This window comes from Xenopus tropicalis, chromosome 8 (genome assembly GCF_000004195.4).
Source record: "Xenopus tropicalis strain Nigerian chromosome 8, UCB_Xtro_10.0, whole genome shotgun sequence".
NCBI classification, from domain to species: Eukaryota; Metazoa; Chordata; class Amphibia; order Anura; family Pipidae; genus Xenopus; species Xenopus tropicalis.
This window is the reverse complement of record NC_030684.2, coordinates 4,507,233-4,526,887: the sequence shown is the minus strand read 5'-3', so window position 1 is coordinate 4,526,887 and position 19,655 is coordinate 4,507,233. Positions and strand designations below refer to the sequence as shown.

The 19,655-nt window shown below is 47.4% G+C and overlaps 1 protein-coding gene across 3 annotated transcripts in view; it reads right to left on the bottom strand.

Annotated features, from left to right (window-relative positions):
- LOC100495290 (collagen alpha-1(I) chain) overlaps window positions 1–19,655 on the bottom strand; it is a 124,564-nt gene that overhangs the window by 53,698 nt on the left and 51,211 nt on the right. For all 3 annotated transcript variants that reach the window (XM_018090175.2, XM_031891045.1, XM_018090177.2), the window contains exons 2-4: window positions 2,220–2,364; window positions 475–633; window positions 198–393 (exon numbers count right to left, since the gene is read on the bottom strand). In XM_018090175.2, coding sequence (XP_017945664.1) covers window positions 198–393; window positions 475–633; window positions 2,220–2,364 — 500 coding nt within the window. The remainder of the gene's footprint in view (window positions 1–197; window positions 394–474; window positions 634–2,219; window positions 2,365–19,655) is intronic.

Genomic DNA, 19,655 nt, shown 5'->3' with positions numbered 1-19,655 from the left:
CCAACTTCCAACATGGCACTGGTTGGGCATTTGTTAATGGTGCTCAAATAGCAACACAACATCAGCCAATCCCCTATCTGTATAGGCCCTAAATAAAATAGGTGTCTCCACCTCCATCTGATAGAGAACCAAGAAGCATAAGGGGAAAGGAGATTCATGAATAATAATGGTAGTAGGAATTTAGCAAATACATTTACCTTGAAGGGGACCTCGTAGGGTTCAATGAGCCCACCTAGCATTAATATCCCATCAGTGCTAACTCCCAGTCCAAAATAGTTGGTCCAAGAAAGCATCTCCACCAGCTTGCAGTCCACATACAGCGCCACACCTTTAGAAGAGATACTAAGTGCCACCCGGTGCCATTGGCCGTCAGTGAGGGTTGGCACGGAAAACCTGTGGAGACACAAGGCTCATAATAACCTGGTGGAACCACACACGTGGTGGCAAGCTCCTCACTCAGTATCTACTACTCACTCATAGTGACCTCGGCGGCTGGAGATGAAGATGAATGCCTTTGGGTTGATTCGGATCTGGAACAGTATGAGGCCATGAAGGCTGAGGATGGAAAGGAGACCGGTGTCTTCTCTCAGGGACGATCGTAGCATCATCAGAACGGTGAGTTCATCTGCAAAACTGGGATATAGGTGGGAGAAGGGCAGGAAATCAGTTGGGAAATGCCCAGATCGAGTACGAGAAAAAGGGTGAAAAGACTTTGGGCCTAGAGCTGGAGAACATGGGTTGGTTTCTCTTTAAGCGTCTTAGTTTAACATCAAATGACTTTATCTCCCATTGTCAACACGCTAAGCTACGTAAGATGGCTGACTCAGTCTACCCAATGCAAGATGGCTGCCTCAGTCTATCAACACAAGATGGCTGACTAAGTCTATACAACAGAGAATGGCTGGTTCAGTCAATCCAACACAAGATGGCTGACTCAGTCTACCCAATGCAAGATGGCTGATTCAGTCTATCAACACAAGATGGCTGACTAAGTCTATACAACAGAGAATGGCTGGTTCAGTCAATCCAACACAAGATGGCTGACTCAGTCTACCCAATGCAAGATGGTTGATTCAGTCTATCTAACACAAGATGGCTGACTCAGTCTACCCAATACAAGATGGTTGATTCAGTCTTTTCAATACAAGATGGCTGACTCAGTCTACCCAATACAAGATGGTTGATTCAGCCTATCCAACACAAGATGGCTGACTCAGTCTACCCAATGCAAGATGGTTGATTCAGTCTATCTAACACAAGATGGCTGACTCAGTCTACCCGATACAAGATGGCTGACAGTCTATACAATGCAAGATGGTTGACTCAGCCTACCCAACACAAGATGGCTGACTCAGTCTATACAACACAAGATGGTTGATTCAGTCTATACAACACAAGATGGTTGATTCAGTCTATACAACACAAGATGGTTGATTCAGTCTATACAACACAAGATGGCTGATTCAGTCTATACAACACAAGATGGCTGACTCAGTCTATCCAACACAAGATGGTTGACTCAGTCTATCCAACACAAGATGGCTGACTCAGTCTATACAACACAACATGGTTGATTCAGTCTATCCGATACAAGATGGCTGATTCAGTCTATCCAACACAAGATGGCTGATTCAGTCTATCCAACACAAGATGGTTGATTCAGTCTATACAACACAAGATGGCTGACTCAGTCTATACAACACAAGATGGCTGACTCAGTCTATACAACACAAGATGGCTGACTCAGTCTATACAACACAAGATGGCTGACTCAGTCTATACAACACAAGATGGTTGATTCAGTCTATACAACACAAGATGGCTGACTCAGTCTATCCAACACAATATGGTTGACTCAGTCTATACAACACAAGATGGTTGACTCAGTCTATACAACACAAGATGGTTGACTCAGTCTATACAACACAAGATGGTTGACTCAGTCTATACAACACAAGATGGTTGACTCAGTCTATCCAACACAAGATGGCTGACTCAGTCTATACAACACAAGATGGTTGACTCAGTCTATCTAACACAAGATGGCTGACTCAGTCTATCCAACACAAGATGGCTGACTCAAGCCATGCAGCCTATGACCACTCAAGCTTTGAGATGCATGCAGTAGCCATGATGTGTTAAAGAGCCAGGCACGAGGAGTGGGCGCTTTGGAAGAAGAAGCCGTTCCATACCGTAAGGATTCCTCTTGGCTCACTCACCTGTCCCCAAATGCTGTCATGGTGGAAATGCTAAGCGTTGAGTATTGGCCCAACTCCAGGGCGAGACAGGAATCCTCAGAGGTGAGAGTGAGGTTGACGAGCTCCGCTGAGTGGAGAGTGAGAGATTCCAGCACATCCACCTCTTCTGTAGAGAGAGAATGGGGGAGAGAGAGACAAAATGAGGAGGCGGAGCTTATAAACTGTGACTATAATGATTTCATCATAGGAACCTTGGGTGTGGGGACACTCATTGGTTGACCCATCTTATACAATACAAGATGGCCGACTCACACTATACAATACAAGATGGCCGACTCACACTATACAATACAAGATGGCCGACTCACACTATGCAATACAAGATGGCCTATTCACGCTATACAATACAAGATGGCCGACTCACGCTATACAATACAAGATGGCCGACTCACGCTATACAATACAAGATGGCCTACTCACGCTATACAATACAAGATGGCCGACTCACGCTATACAATACAAGATGGCCGACTCACACTATACAATACAAGATGGCCGACTCACGCTATACAATACAAGATGGCCTACTCACGCTATACAATACAAGATGGCCGACTCACACTATACAATACAAGATGGCTGACTCACACTATGCAATACAAGATGGCCTATTCACGCTATACAATACAAGATGGCCGACTCACGCTATACAATACAAGATGGCCGACTCACGCTATACAATACAAGATGGCCTACTCACGCTATACAATACAAGATGGCCGACTCACACTATACAATACAAGATGGCCGACTCACGCTATACAATACAAGATGGCCTACTCACGCTATACAATACAAGATGGCCGACTCACACTATACAATACAAGATGGCTGACTCACACTATGCAATACAAGATGGCCTATTCACGCTATACAATACAAGATGGCCGACTCACGCTATACAATACAAGATGGCCTACTCACGCTGTACAATACAAGATGGCCGACTCACACTATAGAATACAAGATGGCCGACTCACACAATGCAATACAAGATGGCCTACTCACGCTATACAATACAAGATGGCCGACTCACGCTATACAATATGGCCTACTCACGCTATACAATACAAGATGGCCGACTCACACTATACAATACAAGATGGCCTACTCACGCCATATAATACAAGATGGCCGACTCACGCTGTACAATACAAGATGGCCGACTCACGCCATACAATACAAGATGGCCAACTCACACTATACAATACAAGATGGCCGACTCCCGCTACACAATACAAGATGGCCGACTCACGCCATATAATACAAGATGGCCGACTCACGCTGTACAATACAAGATGGCTGACTCACGCCATACAATACAAGATGGCCGACTCACGCTATACAAGATGGCCTACTCACGCTATACAATACAAGATGGCTGACTCACACTATACAATACAAGATGGCCGACTCACGCTGTACAATACAAGATGGCTGACTCACGCCATACAATACAAGATGGCCGACTCACGCCATACAATACAAGATGGCTGACTCACACTATACAATACAAGATGGCCGACTCACGCCATACAATACAAGATGGCCGACTCACGCTATACAATACAAGATGGCCGACTCACGCCATACAATACAAGATGGCTGACTCACACTATACAATACAAGATGGCCGACTCACGCCATACAATACAAGATGGCCGACTCACGCTATACAATACAAGATGGCCGACTCACGCCATACAATACAAGATGGCCGACTCACGCTATACAATACAAGATGGCCGACTCACGCCATACAATACAAGATGGCCGACTCACGCTATACAATACAAGATGGCCGACTCACACAACGTAATACATAATTTTTGCCCCGAAACCCCTCTGTTCCCCGATATTGTGTTATTTGCAGGTTCTGGGTTTGTTTCTCCGGGGGCTCTCGGCTAATGGAGCCTCTCTGCGCTGTCACAACGTGGGGATTTATGGGGGAGCGCTGGCATTCCTGTGTCCCACACTAATCTCCTGGTTGGGAAATGTACAGAGCGCAGTCGGAATATACACATCTGTACTGACAGCCAGGCCTGTGTAACACGGGGGCCAGAGGGAAGGAGAAGGAATTCCGACTCTCGCACTCAATCAATCTGGGAAGGATTTAGTCTCCGGCAGCTGTCTGACTGCTGCACCTGCACTCGCCCCGCGCATGGGGCACCCAGCCCCCTAACAGCACCCTAACAGCCACTAACAGCCCCCTAACAGCTGCTACCAGCCCCCTAACAGCCACTAACAGCCCCATAACAGCCCCTAACAGCTGCTACCAGCCCCCTAAAAGCCACTAACAGCCCCCTAACAGCCACTAACAGCCCCCTAACAGCTGCTACCAGCCCCCTAACAGCTCCTACCAGCCCCCTAACAGTCATTAACAGCCCCATAACAGCCACTAACAGCCCCTACCAGTCCCCTAACAGCCACTAACAGCTCCTACCAGCCCCCTAACAGCTCCACCGCAGCCCCCTAACAGCCCCACCGTAGCCCCCTACCAGCCCCTAACAGCACCACCGCGGCCCTCGCTATGGGGGCACCAATAGGAAGGCCTCTGGGTAAAATCAAATTAAGCCCCTCTGTACATCTCTTCAGCATGAAAGTGTTTTTTTGGGGGCGATTAATGGAATCTTCTCATCACATTATCATTCCCTTTCAATAATTACAATGGAAGGGGAACTTCACCCAAAAACTGTATTTTACCTAATAAAAAAAAATCCCTTCTCTGCACTGCTGGTTCTGACTCCTGATACAACTCCCCAATATCCATTCATTCCTCATTCTCACTGGGTTTATAGTTATGTGTAACTGTCACTGTGTCTGTCCCTTTCCCTTCCCTGCACTGCTGGTTCTGACTCCTGATACAACTCCCCAATATCCATTCATTCCTCATTCTCACTGGGTTTATAGTTATGTGTAACTGTCACTGTGTCTGTCCCTTTCCCTTCCCTGCACTGCTGGTTCTGACTCCTGATACAACTCCCCAATATCCATTCATTCCTCATTCTCACTGGGTTTATAGTTATGTGTAACTGTCACTGTGTCTGTCCCTTTCCCTTCCCTGCACTGCTGGTTCTGACTCCTGATACAACTCCCCAATACCCATTCATTCCTCATTCTCACTGGGTTTATAGTTATGTGTAACTGTCACTGTGTCTGTCCCTTTCCCTTCCCTGCACTGCTGGTTCTGACTCCTGATACAACTCCCCAATATCCATTCATCCCTCATTCTCACTGGGTTTATAGTTATGTGTAACTGTCACTGTGTCTGTCCCTTTCCCTTCCCTGCACTGCTGGTTCTGACTCCTGATACAACTCCCCAATATCCATTCATTCCTCATTCTCACTGGGTTTATAGTTATGTGTAACTGTCACTGTGTCTGTCCCTTTCCCTTCCCTGCACTGCTGGTTCTGACTCCTGATACAACTCCCCAATACCCATTCATCCCTCATTCTCACTGGGTTTATAGTTCTGAAAAACTGCCGGAATGCTGAGGCTCAAGTCAAACCAGGGCACTTGCACTACCACATTAAGACAGCAGATGGAGCTGCCTGTTCACTGTGCTTATATATAAGACATTTACACCATCAGGAAAAAATGGGCATATGCAGCAGGGATTAACCTCTGCTTCTCCAGTTCTGGGACTAAAGCTTTTAACAACTATAAAAGCAGAGGGGGGGGGGGGGGTGTCTATACTGTTCTGAAAATAGGACTTAATCACAAGTATGTATAAATACAAATATAAAGAGAAGGAATGTTCTGGGCACACAATAAGCTATACCCCCATACTGTACTGTCTAAGGGAAACACTATGGCACCCCCTACCCATATGTATAAATACAAATATAAAGAGAAGGAATGCTCTGGGCACACAATAAGCTATACCCCCATACTGTACTGTCTAAGGGAAACACTATGGCACCCCCTACCCATATGTATAAATACAAATATAAAGAGAAGGAATGCTCTGGGCACACAATAAGCTGTACCCCCATACTGTACTGTCTAAGGGAAACACTATGGCACCCCCTACCCATATGTATAAATACAAATATACAGAGAAGGAATGTTCTGGGCACACAATAAGCTGTACCCCCATACTGTACTGTCTAAGGGAAACACTATGGCACCCCCTACCCATATGTATAAATACAAATATACAGAGAAGGAATGTTCTGGGCACACAATAAGCTGTACCCCCATACTGTACTGTCTAAGGGAAACACTATGGCACCCCCTACCCATATGTATAAATACAAATATACAGAGAAGGAATGCTCTGGGCACATGAGATATATATAAATATATGACTTAATTAAGCTGAGGATGATATATTTATAAGATCAGGGGACTGGGGTAATGCAGCTGGGGTTTTGGGGGGAGTAGGAAGATATTTGGAAGACACACATACTAAGCCTGGATCCCCAGGGGAGGAGAGGAATGTCCAGCAAAATTTCTCAAGAACATAAACGCCAATAAGTCACGGGACGGGTCTCACATTTGGCTTCTCCCAGCCGCCCCCTCTTCTGCTCAAACCTGCAGGCACCCCCCCATTGTGTTTGACTACAATTCCCAGCATCCCCTGACGGCCTGTCATACCTGCTCTGCGGGTAGGTGGGCTTCTCCGCTGCTTTAATTCGATACACGGGGGCCAAAAGCCAATTAATATCCCATTTCCCGGCCTGAGAATAAAAATCATCATTTTCTACCCCAAAGAAAAAAGGAGAAAATATGCAGAAAGGAAAGTCTTGTTTTTCAGCCGTCAGGGGTTTTATTTATGACCCTGGGTATTTATGGGGGGCTGTAAATTTAAACCTACGATTCTCCGTACTACTGTATATCACTGTAATACAGATCTGCCCCCGAGCATTTGCGCTGTAATAACCCCCCCCCCCAGGGCCGCAGAGTAGCGCAGGTGGGAGACACCGCTGCACAGGTGGATTTGTCAGATGCCCCGCCCACTTTCCGCTTCACCTTCACAAAGCTTTGTAGGTACCAGTGGTTATGCCCCTCCCTCACTCACCCCAAATCCCCCCCTAACTGGCCTTCAGGCTGGGCCCCCTTAGCCCATAACAAGGTTACAGATATATAGAAACATTGGGGTAACAGTCACCCCGCTATAGTTCCAGGGGTACCCAGGGCACAAATAAGCACCCCAAATCCCCCCCTAACTGGCCTTCAGGCTGGGCCCCCTTAGCCCATAACAAGGTTACAGATATATAGAAACATTGGGGTAACAGTCACCCCGCTATAGTTCCAGGGGTACCCAGGGCACAAATAAGCACTCACCCCAAATCCCCCCCTAACTGGCCTTCAGGCTGGGCCCCCTTAGCCCATAACAAGGTTACAGATATATAGAAACATTGGGGTAACAGTCACCCCGCTATAGTTCCAGGGGTACCCAGGGCACAAATAAGCACTCACCCCAAATCCCCCCCTAACTGGCCTTCAGGCTGGGCCCCCTTAGCCCATAACAAGGTTACAGATATATAGAAACATTGGGGTAACAGTCACCCTGCTATAGTTCCAGGGGTACCCAGGGCACAAATAAGCACTCACCCCAAATCCCCCCCTAACTGGCCTTCAGGCTGGGCCCCCTTAGCCCATAACAAGGTTAAAGATATATAGAAACATTGGGGTAACAGTCACCCCGCTATAGTTCCAGGGGTACCCAGGGCACAAATAAGCACTCACCCCAAATCCCCCCCCTAACTGGCCTTCAGGCTGGGCCCCCTTAGCCCATAACAAGGTTACAGATATATAGAAACATTGGGGTAACAGGCACCCCGCTATAGTTCCAGGGGTACCCAGGGCACAAATAAGCACTCACCCCAAATCCCCCCCTAACTGGCCTTCAGGCTGGGCCCCCTTAGCCCATAACAAGGTTACAGATATATAGAAACATTGGGGTAACAGTCACCCCGCTATAGTTCCAGGGGTACCCAGGGCACAAATAAGCACTCACCCCAAATCCCCCCCTAACTGGCCTTCAGGCTGGGCCCCCTTAGCCCATAACAAGGTTACAGATATATAGAAACATTGGGGTAACAGTCACCCCGCTATAGTTCCAGGGGTACCCAGGGCACAAATAAGCACTCACCCCAAATCCCCCCCTAACTGGCCTTCAGGCTGGGCCCCCTTAGCCCATAACAAGGTTACAGATATATAGAAACATTGGGGTAACAGTCACCCCGCTATAGTTCCAGGGGTACCCAGGGCACAAATAAGCACTCACCCCAAATCCCCCCCTAACTGGCCTTCAGGCTGGGCCCCCTTAGCCCATAACAAGGTTACAGATATATAGAAACATTGGGGTAACAGTCACCCCGCTATAGTTCCAGGGGTACCCAGGGCACAAATAAGCACTCACCCCAAATCCCCCCCTAACTGGCCTTCAGGCTGGGCCCCCTTAGCCCATAACAAGGTTACAGATATATAGAAACATTGGGGTAACAGGCACCCCGCTATAGTTCCAGGGGTACCCAGGGCACAAATAAGCACTCACCCCAAATCCCCCCCTAACTGGCCTGACAAAAGGCCTTTCTCTTCTATATCAGTAATGGGTATCCCCACCAAGACAATGCCCCTTCTGTGGTCTCCAGACATTCCAGAGGGTTGTAGACTGACTTATCTCTCTCTTTTACTTTGCTAAAGTGGAGTGTGAGATAAAGCAGAGAGAGGCCTTGATTTGAGAGGGTCAAACAGGAACAGTCTAACTGCCCCCCCACACAAACAGGGGCCCAGCCTGAAGGCCAGTTAGGGGGGGATTTGGGGTGCTTATTTGTGCCCTGGGTACCCCTGGAACTATAGCGGGGTGACTGTTACCCCAATGTTTCTATATATCTGTAACCTTGTTATGGGCTAAGGGGGCCCAGCCTGAAGGCCAGTTAGGGGGGGATTTGGGGTGAGTGCTTATTTGTGCCCTGGGTACCCCTGGAACTATAGCGGGGTGACTGTTACCCCAATGTTTCTATATATCTGTAACCTTGTTATGGGCTAAGGGGGCCCAGCCTGAAGGCCAGTTAGGGGGGGATTTGGGGTGAGTGCTTATTTGTGCCCTGGGTACCCCTGGAACTATAGCGGGGTGACTGTTACCCCAATGTTTCTATATATCTGTAACCTTGTTATGGGCTAAGGGGGCCCAGCCTGAAGGCCAGTTAGGGGGGGATTTGGGGTGAGTGCTTATTTGTGCCCTGGGTACCCCTGGAACTATAGCGGGGTGACTGTTACCCCAATGTTTCTATATATCTGTAACCTTGTTATGGGCTAAGGGGGCCCAGCCTGAAGGCCAGTTAGGGGGGATTTGGGGTGAGTGCTTATTTGTGCCCTGGGTACCCCTGGAACTATAGCGGGGTGACTGTTACCCCAATGTTTCTATATATCTGTAACCTTGTTATGGGCTAAGGGGGCCCAGCCTGAAGGCCAGTTAGGGGGGGATTTGGGGTGAGTGCTTATAAAGATGGCGCCTCCCATGTATGTGGGGGAGCCCGGGGATTGTGGGTAAATGCCCCATTAGCAGACAGAGGGCTAATATCTCAGAATAGAGACCATAGAGCTGCTTTAATCCGCACACAATGAGACCCTTTATTTAGATGTAACAGAGAAATAATTCCGAGTAGCCGAGCGCAGACAGAAAATTATGGCAGGATTAAATAAATATATAATATAATGGGGGGGGGGGGAATATTCTTGTCTGTTAGCGCCAATATATTTACATTGGTACTGGCCCTTTCCGACAGAGCGGGGGGCCACATTACAGGGGCTTAATTAAATAATAAAAAGAAAAAATAGAATGTTCATATAAACCCTTTCCCATGGCTGGCTGCACTTCCATTTCCTGGGGTATCTACATCCCATCTCCCTGGAATCCAACCCCCCCCCCCCCCGTCCCCATCGAAGGATGAGAAACAAGGCAGGGGGGGGCACTTAATTTCGGGAAAGAAATCCCCAAGTAATAGAAAAACGAGGCAAAATGTTCTCTGCGCTGAAGGTTCTGACTCCCAAAACAATGTAGAAGGCAGACGGGGCATTAGGGATAGTAACGAACCTGTTTAATGAATGTATATTGGGAAGTTGCTTAGAATTTACTTTTTTTTCATTATGCTGCCATACTGATTGCTCATAGGATTCTGTAGAATAGTGATGCGACCCACACTCCAACCCTACCTGGCCCAGATTCTCCCCTCTATTTATAGCCCCACCCCTAACCCACCCACTCCCAACCCTAGTGACCCAGATTTTCCCCTCTATTTATAGACCCGCCCCTAACCCACCGACTTCCAACCCCAACCCTACCTGACCCAGATTTTCCCCTCTATTTATAGCCCCGCCCCTAACCCACCCACACCCAACCCCAACCCTACCTGACCCGGATTTTCCCCTCTATTTATAGCCTGGCTCTAACCACTCCCAACTCAAACCGACACAGATTTTCCCCTCTATTTATAGACCCGCCCCTAACCCACCTCCTCCCAACCCCAACCCTTCCTGACCCAGATTTTCCCCTCTATTTATAGCCCCTCCCCTAACCCACCCACTTCAAACCCCAACCCTACCTGACCCAGATTCTCCCCTCTATTTATAGCCCCTCCCCTAACCCACCCACTTCCAACCCAACCCCTACCTGACCTGGATTTTCCCCTCTATTTATAGCCCCTCCCCTAACCCACCCACTTCCAACCCTACCCCTACCTGACCCGGATTTTCCCCTCCATTTATAGCCCCACCCCTAGCCCACCACTCCCAACCCTACCTAACCAAGGTTCTCCCCTCTATTTATAGCCCCGCCCCTAACCCACCCACTCCCAACCCTACCTAACCCAGGTTCTCCCCTCTATTTATAGCCCCGCCCCTAACCCACCCACTCCCAACCCCAACCCTACCTGACCCAGATTCCCCCCTCTATTTTTAGCCCCTCCCCTAACCCACCCACTCCCAACCCAACCCGGATTTTCCCCTCTATTTATAGCCCCGCCCCTAACCCACCCAAACCCTACTTGACCTGACCTGGATTGGCTTCTCCCCTCTGTTTATAGCCCCACCCCAAATCTCACCCCACCCCAAATCTCACCCCACCCAATCCCAGCCTCTGCCCTTGTCGATCACAAAAGAGGGGGGGCCACACCTATAAAGTCAGAAGCTGGAAGCTGCAAGTCAACAGTGTAAGGTCAGGGGCGGGGAGAGTGGGCGGAAGATCTCAACCCAAACCCACCAATGACCAGCAAATGGTGTGCCGAGGTTGGCCCGAACCTGCCCGACCCGTGGGTATTGGGCATCACTACATCACTACTGTAGAGCGACAACCCTTGTGCCTGAACATGATTGGCCGGGGCACGGCGCATGTTTAATAAGAAGGAAATCGCTAACTCCCAGGGTACCCTCAGGTCTCGCGGCAGTTTGTTTTTACACTTTTGTAACAATTCGGATCCTCTAACTGATTCCAGATGGGGGTCTCTCCCCTGATGTCGGAACAACCCGCCGCACTTTGTAAGGAAAACGACTCAGCGTGGGACCCGTCATGCCTCGCGGAGAACAGGAGACAGCGGATTTCATGGGCAATTGCTGAATAGCTTTGTGCGTCTCGCGTGCCCCCCCAGGGCCCCTTCCAGGTGGTTCAGCCTCCCCCCCATACTCACTGGCCCAATTACTGATGCACTAAGGGCCAACAATACATACATATATATACCATTATCCAGAAAGTTCCGTATTACGGGAAGGCTATCTCCCATAGACTCCATTATACAGTCCTATTGGGTTTATTTAATAGTTAAATGATTCCCTTTTCTCTGTAATAATAAAACAGTACCTGTACTTGATCCCAACTAAGATATAATTACCCCTTATTGGGGGCAGAACAGCCCTATTGGGTTTATTTCATGGTTAAATGATTCCCTTTTCTCTGTAATAATAAAACAGTACCTGTACTTGATCCCAACTAAGATATAATTACCCCTTATTGGGGGCAGAACAGCCCTATTGGGTTTATTTAATGGTTAAATGATTCCCTTTTCTCTGTAATAATAAAACAGTACCTGTACTTGATCCCAACTAAGATATAATTACCCCTTATTGGGGCAGAACAGCCCTATTGGGTTTATTTAATGGTTAAATGATTCCCTTTTCTCTGTAATAATAAAACAGTACCTGTACTTGATCCCAACTAAGATATAATTACCCCTTATTGGGGGCAGAACAGCCCTATTGGGTTTATTTAATGGTTAAATGATTCCCTTTTCTCTGTAATAATAAAACAGTACCTGTACTTGATCCCAACTAAGATATAATTACCCCTTATTGGGGCAGAACAGCCCTATTGGGTTTATTTAATGGTTAAATGATTCCCTTTTCTCTGGAATAATAAAACAGTACCTGTACTTGATCCCAACTAAGATATAATTACCCCTTATTGGGGGCAGAACAGCCCTATTGGGTTTATTTAATGGTTAAATGATTCCCTTTTCTCTGTATTATTGTTATTGTTACTTTTTATTACTTATCTTTGCTTTCCAGCCCCTCTCCTATTCATATACCAGTCTCTATTCAAACTGCTGCCTGGTTGCTAAGGTTAACAAGACCCTAGCAACCAAATAGCTGCTAAAATTCCACGCTGGAGAGCAGCTGAAAAAAAACACAATAAAAAAATGAAGCCAATAGCAAATCGTCGCAGAATATAATTGTCTAAATTATAGTAAAAGATAACCCTGTGTAATTAGAGTGTAAGCTCAGTGGGCAAGGGCTCTGGGTAAATCTTCAGTAAAGCTAATAATAGGATACTGTGAGTAAATGAACCCTATGGGACACACTGTAACTATAAAGGGAACAGACCACAGGCCCCGGCTGAACTGGTTTGGGGGGCGGAGAGGCGAGAGATACGCGGCGGAACATGTGAGTCATGTGAATCAGATTGGGGAGAGCGGTGACAGGCAAGATGGCCGTACGGGGGAATAAAAGTGCGAAAGCGATGAAATGAAGATGGATTTATAGCCAAGGAATAGGAAACGGAGGGAGAGAGGCGGTGACTGAAAGGATAAAGGGAACATCTAATATTCAGTGCAGCCATCTTGGATGCCGGGAACCGTGGTTGGCGTACCTTAGATTGTAAGCTCACTGGGGCAGGGGCTGATGGGAATGTGATAGGGACCTTAGATTGTAAGCTCACTGGGGCAGGGGCTGATGGGAATGGGATAGGGACCTTAGATTGTAAGCTCACTGGGGCAGGGGCTGATGGGAATGTGATAGGGACCTTAGATTGTAAGCTCACTGGGGCAGGGACTGATGGGAATGTGATAGGGACCTTAGATTGTAAGCTCACTGGGGCAGGGGCTGATGGGAATGGGATAGGGACCTTAGATTGTAAGCTCACTGGGGCAGGGACTGATGGGAATGGGATAGGGACCTTAGATTGTAAGCTCACTGGGGCAGGGACTGATGGGAATGGGATAGGGACCTTAGATTGTAAGCTCACTGGGGCAGGGACTGATGGGAATGTGATAGGGACCTTAGATTGTAAGCTCACTGGGGCAGGGACTGATGGGAATGTGATAGGGACCTTAGATTGTAAGCTCACTGGGGCAGGGGCTGATGGGAATGGGATAGGGACCTTAGATTGTAAGCTCACTGGGGCAGGGGCTGATGGGAATGGGATAGGGACCTTAGATTGTAAGCTCACTGGGGCAGGGGCTGATGGGAATGTGATAGGGACCTTAGATTGTAAGCTCACTGGGGCAGGGACTGATAGGAATGGGATAGGGACCTTAGATTGTAAGCTCACTGGGGCAGGGACTGATGGGAATGGGATAGGGACCTTAGATTGTAAGCTCACTGGGGCAGGGACTGATGGGAATGGGATAGGGACCTTAGATTGTAAGCTCACTGGGGCAGGGACTGATGGGAATTGGATAGGGACCTTAGATTGTAAGCTCACTGGGGCAGGGACCGTTGGGATGGGATAGGGACCTTAGACTGTAAGCTCACTGGGGCAGGGGCTGATGGGAATGGGATAGGGACCTTAGATTGTAAGCTCACTGGGGCAGGGACTGATGGGAATGGGATAGGGACCTTAGATTGTAAGCTCACTGGGGCAGGGACCGTTGGGATGGGATAGGGACCTTAGATTGTAAGCTCACTGGGGCAGGGGCTGATGGGAATTGGATAGGGACCTTAGATTGTAAGCTCACTGGGGCAGGGACCGTTGGGATGGGATAGGGACCTTAGACTGTAAGCTCACTGGGGCAGGGGCTGATGGGAATGGGATAGGGACCTTAGATTGTAAGCTCACTGGGGCAGGGACTGATGGGAATGGGATAGGGACCTTAGATTGTAAGCTCACTGGGGCAGGGACTGATGGGAATGTGAAAGGGACCTTAGATTGTAAGCTCACTGGGGCAGTGACTGATGGGAATGGGATAGGGACCTTAGATTGTAAGCTCACTAGGGCAGGGACTGATGGGAATGTGAAAGGGACCTTAGATTGTAAGCTCACTGGGGCAGGGACTGATGGGAATGGGATAGGGACCTTAGATTGTAAGCTCACTGGGGCAGGGGCTGATGGGAATGGGATAGGGACCTTAGATTGTAAGCTCACTGGGGCAGGGACTGATGGGAATGTGATAGGGACCTTAGATTGTAAGCTCACTGGGGCAGGGACTGATGGGAATGGGATAGGGACCTTAGATTGTAAGCTCACTGGGACAGGGACTGATAGGAATGGGATAGGGACCTTAGATTGTAAGCTCACTGGGGCAGGGACTGATGGGAATGGGATAGGGACCTTAGATTGTAAGCTCACTGGGGCAGGGGCTGATGGGAATGTGATAGGGACCTTAGATTGTAAGCTCACTGGGGCAGGGACTGATGGGAATGTGATAGGGACCTTAGATTGTAAGCTCACTGGGGCAGGGACTGATGGGAATGGGATAGGGACCTTAGATTGTAAGCTCACTGGGGCAGGGACTGATGGGAATGTGATAGGGACCTTAGATTGTAAGCTCACTGGGGCAGGGGCTGATGGGAATGGGATAGGGACCTTAGATTGTAAGCTCACTGGGGCAGGGACTGATGGGAATGGGATAGGGACCTTAGATTGTAAGCTCACTGGGGCAGGGGCTGATGGGAATGGGATAGGGACCTTAGATTGTAAGCTCACTGGGGCAGGGACTGATGGGAATGGGATAGGGACCTTAGATTGTAAGCTCACTGGGGTAGGGGTGCTACATAAGAACAAGCATGCAGCCATCTTGGGGTGCCACGTGGGACCCACAAATTCACGCATCTTCAGAATCTGAACTTCTCCAGTTTACTATGATCAAACCTGATACACATGTGGCATACAAACAGCGGGAGGGACACTTGAACGTTTCCCTCCTGTTGCCGCTTATCGGGGGCATCTCGCTGTAAGGGCCTCCCAGCCCCCGGCCTTTCATCTCTGTTTGTTGGAGCCGTTACAGCAGGGAAAGCAGGAGGAACGTTAATGACCCAAAGGAAAAGATGAAAAGCTCCACTTTATTCATCTCCCTCTGGAAAATCATTTCATGCACCCCATGTCCTTCCCCTATACAACTGGGGGGCCCCATGTGTACATCAAATGTTTCTTATATCAGTACAGACACTGGGGAAAAAAGATACATAGATATTTGTATTTATACATATGGGTAGGGGGTGCCATAGTGTTTCCCTTAGACAGTACAGTATGGGGGGTACAGCTTATTGTGTGCCCAGAACATTCCCTCTCTGTATATTTGTATTTATACATATGGGTAGGAGGTGCCATAGTGTTTCCCTTAGACAGTACAGTATGGGGGTACAGTTTATTGTGTGCCCAGAACATTCCTTCTCTGTATATTTCTATTTATACATATGGGTAGGGGGTGCCATAGTGTTTCCCTTAGACAGTACAGTATGGGGGTACAGCTTATTGTGTGCCCAGAACATTCCTTCTCTGTATATTTGTATTTATACATATGGGTAGGGGGTGCCATAGTGTTTCCCTTAGACAGTACAGTATGGGGGTACAGCTTATTGTGTGCCCAGAACATTCCTTCTCTGTATATTTGTATTTATACATATGTGTGGGAGGTGCCATAGTGTTTCCCTTAGACAGTACAGTATGGGGGTACAGCTTATTGTGTGCCCAGAACATTCCTTCTCTGTATATTTGTATTTATACATATGGGAGGGGGTGCCATAGTGTTTCCCTTAGACAGTACAGTATGGGGGTACAGCTTATTGTGTGCCCAGAACATTCCCTCTCTGTATATTTGTATTTATACATATGGGTAGGGGGTGCCATAGTGTTTCCCTTAGACAGTACAGTATGGGGGTACAGCTTATTGTGTGCCCAGAACATTCCTTCTCTGTATATTTGTATTTATACATATGGGTAGGGGGTGCCATAGTGTTTCCCTTAGACAGTACAGTATGGGGGTACAGTTTATTGTGTGCCCAGAACATTCCTTCTCTGTATATTTGTATTTATACATATGGGTAGGGGGTGCCATAGTGTTTCCCTTAGACAGTACAGTATGGGGGTACAGCTTATTGTGTGCCCAGAACATTCCTTCTCTGTATATTTGTATTTATACATATGGGTAGGGGGTGCCATAGTGTTTCCCTTAGACAGTACAGTATGGGGGTACAGCTTATTGTGTGCCCAGAACATTCCTTCTCTGTATATTTGTATTTATACATATGGGAGGGAGGTGCCATAGTGTTTCCCTTAGACAGTACAGTATGGGGGTACAGCTTATTGTGTGCCCAGAACATTCCCTCTCTGTATATTTGTATTTATACATATGGGTAGGGGGTGCCATAGTGTTTCCCTTAGACAGTACAGTATGGGGGTACATTGGATTGAGTGCCCACAGCATTCCTTCCCTGTATGGTTGCGTTAGTACATATGCGTGAGAGTTACAGGTTTATCTCTGATGGAATCTCTGCTGCTACTAGAGAGGGACAAGAAGCCACGGAATTTCATAAAGGAATAATCTGCCCCATAAATCAGCCTCCTGGGGGTTGAGAGACACTGCAGGGGGGCAGTTCCTGCCTGTGACCTAATAAAGTGATACGGAGCCAAATAAATCACCGGCCTTTGTGTAGAGCAGTTTGGTACATATTAGATCTATACATCACTGCCCGGTTACCCAGTCGGTGCCACATATTTGTGCCATTATTAGACTCCTTCATCTCCCAAGGTCAAATAGTAACATTGGCTTGTGCAGAAACGCTAAACCCGCCCCCTCGGAACTGTGCCCAATCAGTGCCCATTGTGAGAGGAATTAGTAATGAGGGACAGGCTTCTTTCAGGTAAACACTATGGCACCCCCTACCCATATGTATAAATACAAATATACAGAGAGGGAATGTTCTGGGCACACAATAAGCTGTACCCCCATACTGTACTGTCTAAGGGAAACACTATGGCACCCCCTACCCATATGTATAAATACAAATATACAGAGAGGGAATGTTCTGGGCACACAATAAGCTGTACCCCCATACTGTACTGTCTAAGGGAAACACTATGGCACCCCCTACCCATATGTATAAATACAAATATACAGAGAGGGAATGTTCTGGGCACACAATAAGCTGTACCCCCATACTGTACTGTCTAAGGGAAACACTATGGCACCCCCTACCCATATGTATAAATACACATATACAGAGAGGGAATGTTCTGGGCACACAATAAGCTGTACCCCCATACTGTACTGTCTAAGGGAAACACTATGGCACCTCCTACCCATATGTATAAATACAAATATACAGAGAAGGAATGTTCTGGGCACACAATAAGCTGTACCCCCATACTGTACTGTCTAAGGGAAACACTATGGCACCCCCCTACCCATATGTATAAATACACATATACAGAGAGGGAATGTTCTGGGCACACAATAAGCTGTACCCCCATACTGTACTGTCTAAGGGAAACACTATGGCACCCCCTACCCATATGTATAAATACAAATATACAGAGAAGGAATGTTCTGGGCACACAATAAGCTGTACCCCCATACTGTACTGTCTAAGGGAAACACTATGGCACCCCCTACCCATATGTATAAATACAAATATACAGAGAGGGAATGTTCTGGGCACACAATAAGCTGTACCCCCATACTGTACTGTCTAAGGGAAACACTATGGCACCTCCCACCCATATGTATAAATACAAATATACAGAGAAGGAATGTTCTGGGCACACAATAAGCTGTACCCCCATACTGTACTGTCTAAGGGAAACACTATGGCACCCCCTACCCATATGTATAAATACAAATATACAGAGAAGGAATGTTCTGGGCACACAATAAGCTGTACCCCCATACTGTACTGTCTAAGGGAAACACTATGGCACCCCCTACCCATATGTATAAATACACATATACAGAGAGGGAATGTTCTGGGCACACAATAAGCTGTACCCCCATACTGTACTGTCTAAGGGAAACACTATGGCACCCCCTACCCATATGTATAAATACAAATATACAGAGAGGGAATGTTCTGGGCACACAATAAGCTGTACCCCCATACTGTACTGTCTAAGGGAAACACTATGGCACCCCCTACCCATATGTATAAATACAATTATACAGCGAAGGAATGTTCTGGGCACACAATAAGCTGTACCCCCCATACTGTACTGTCTAAGGGAAACACTATGGCACCCCCTACCCATATGTATAAATACAAATATACAGAGAGGGAATGTTCTGGGCACACAATAAGCTGTACCCCCATACTGTACTGTCTAAGGGAAACACTATGGCACCCCCTACCCATATGTATAAATACAAATATACAGAGAGGGAATGTTCTGGGCACACAATGAGCTGTACCCCCATACTGTACTGTCTAAGGGAAACACTATGGCACCCCCTACCCATATGTATAAATACAAATATACAGAGAAGGAATGTTCTGGGCACACAATAAGCTGTACCCCCCATACTGTACTGTCTAAGGGAAACACTATGGCACCCCCTACCCATATGTATAAATACAAATATACAGAGAGGGAATGTTCTGGGCACACAATGAGCTGTACCCCCATACTGTACTGTCTAAGGGAAACACTATGGCACCCCCTACCCATATGTATAAATACAAATATACAGAGAAGGAATGTTCTGGGCACACAATAAGCTGTACCCCCCATACTGTACTGTCTAAGGGAAACACTATGGCACCCCCTACCCATATGTATAAATACAAATATACAGAGAGGGAATGTTCTGGGCACACAATAAGCTGTACCCCCATACTGTACTGTCTAAGGGAAACACTATGGCACCCCCTACCCATATGTATAAATACAAATATACAGAGAAGGAATGTTCTGGGCACACAATAAGCTGTACCCCCATACTGTACTGTCTAAGGGAAACACTATG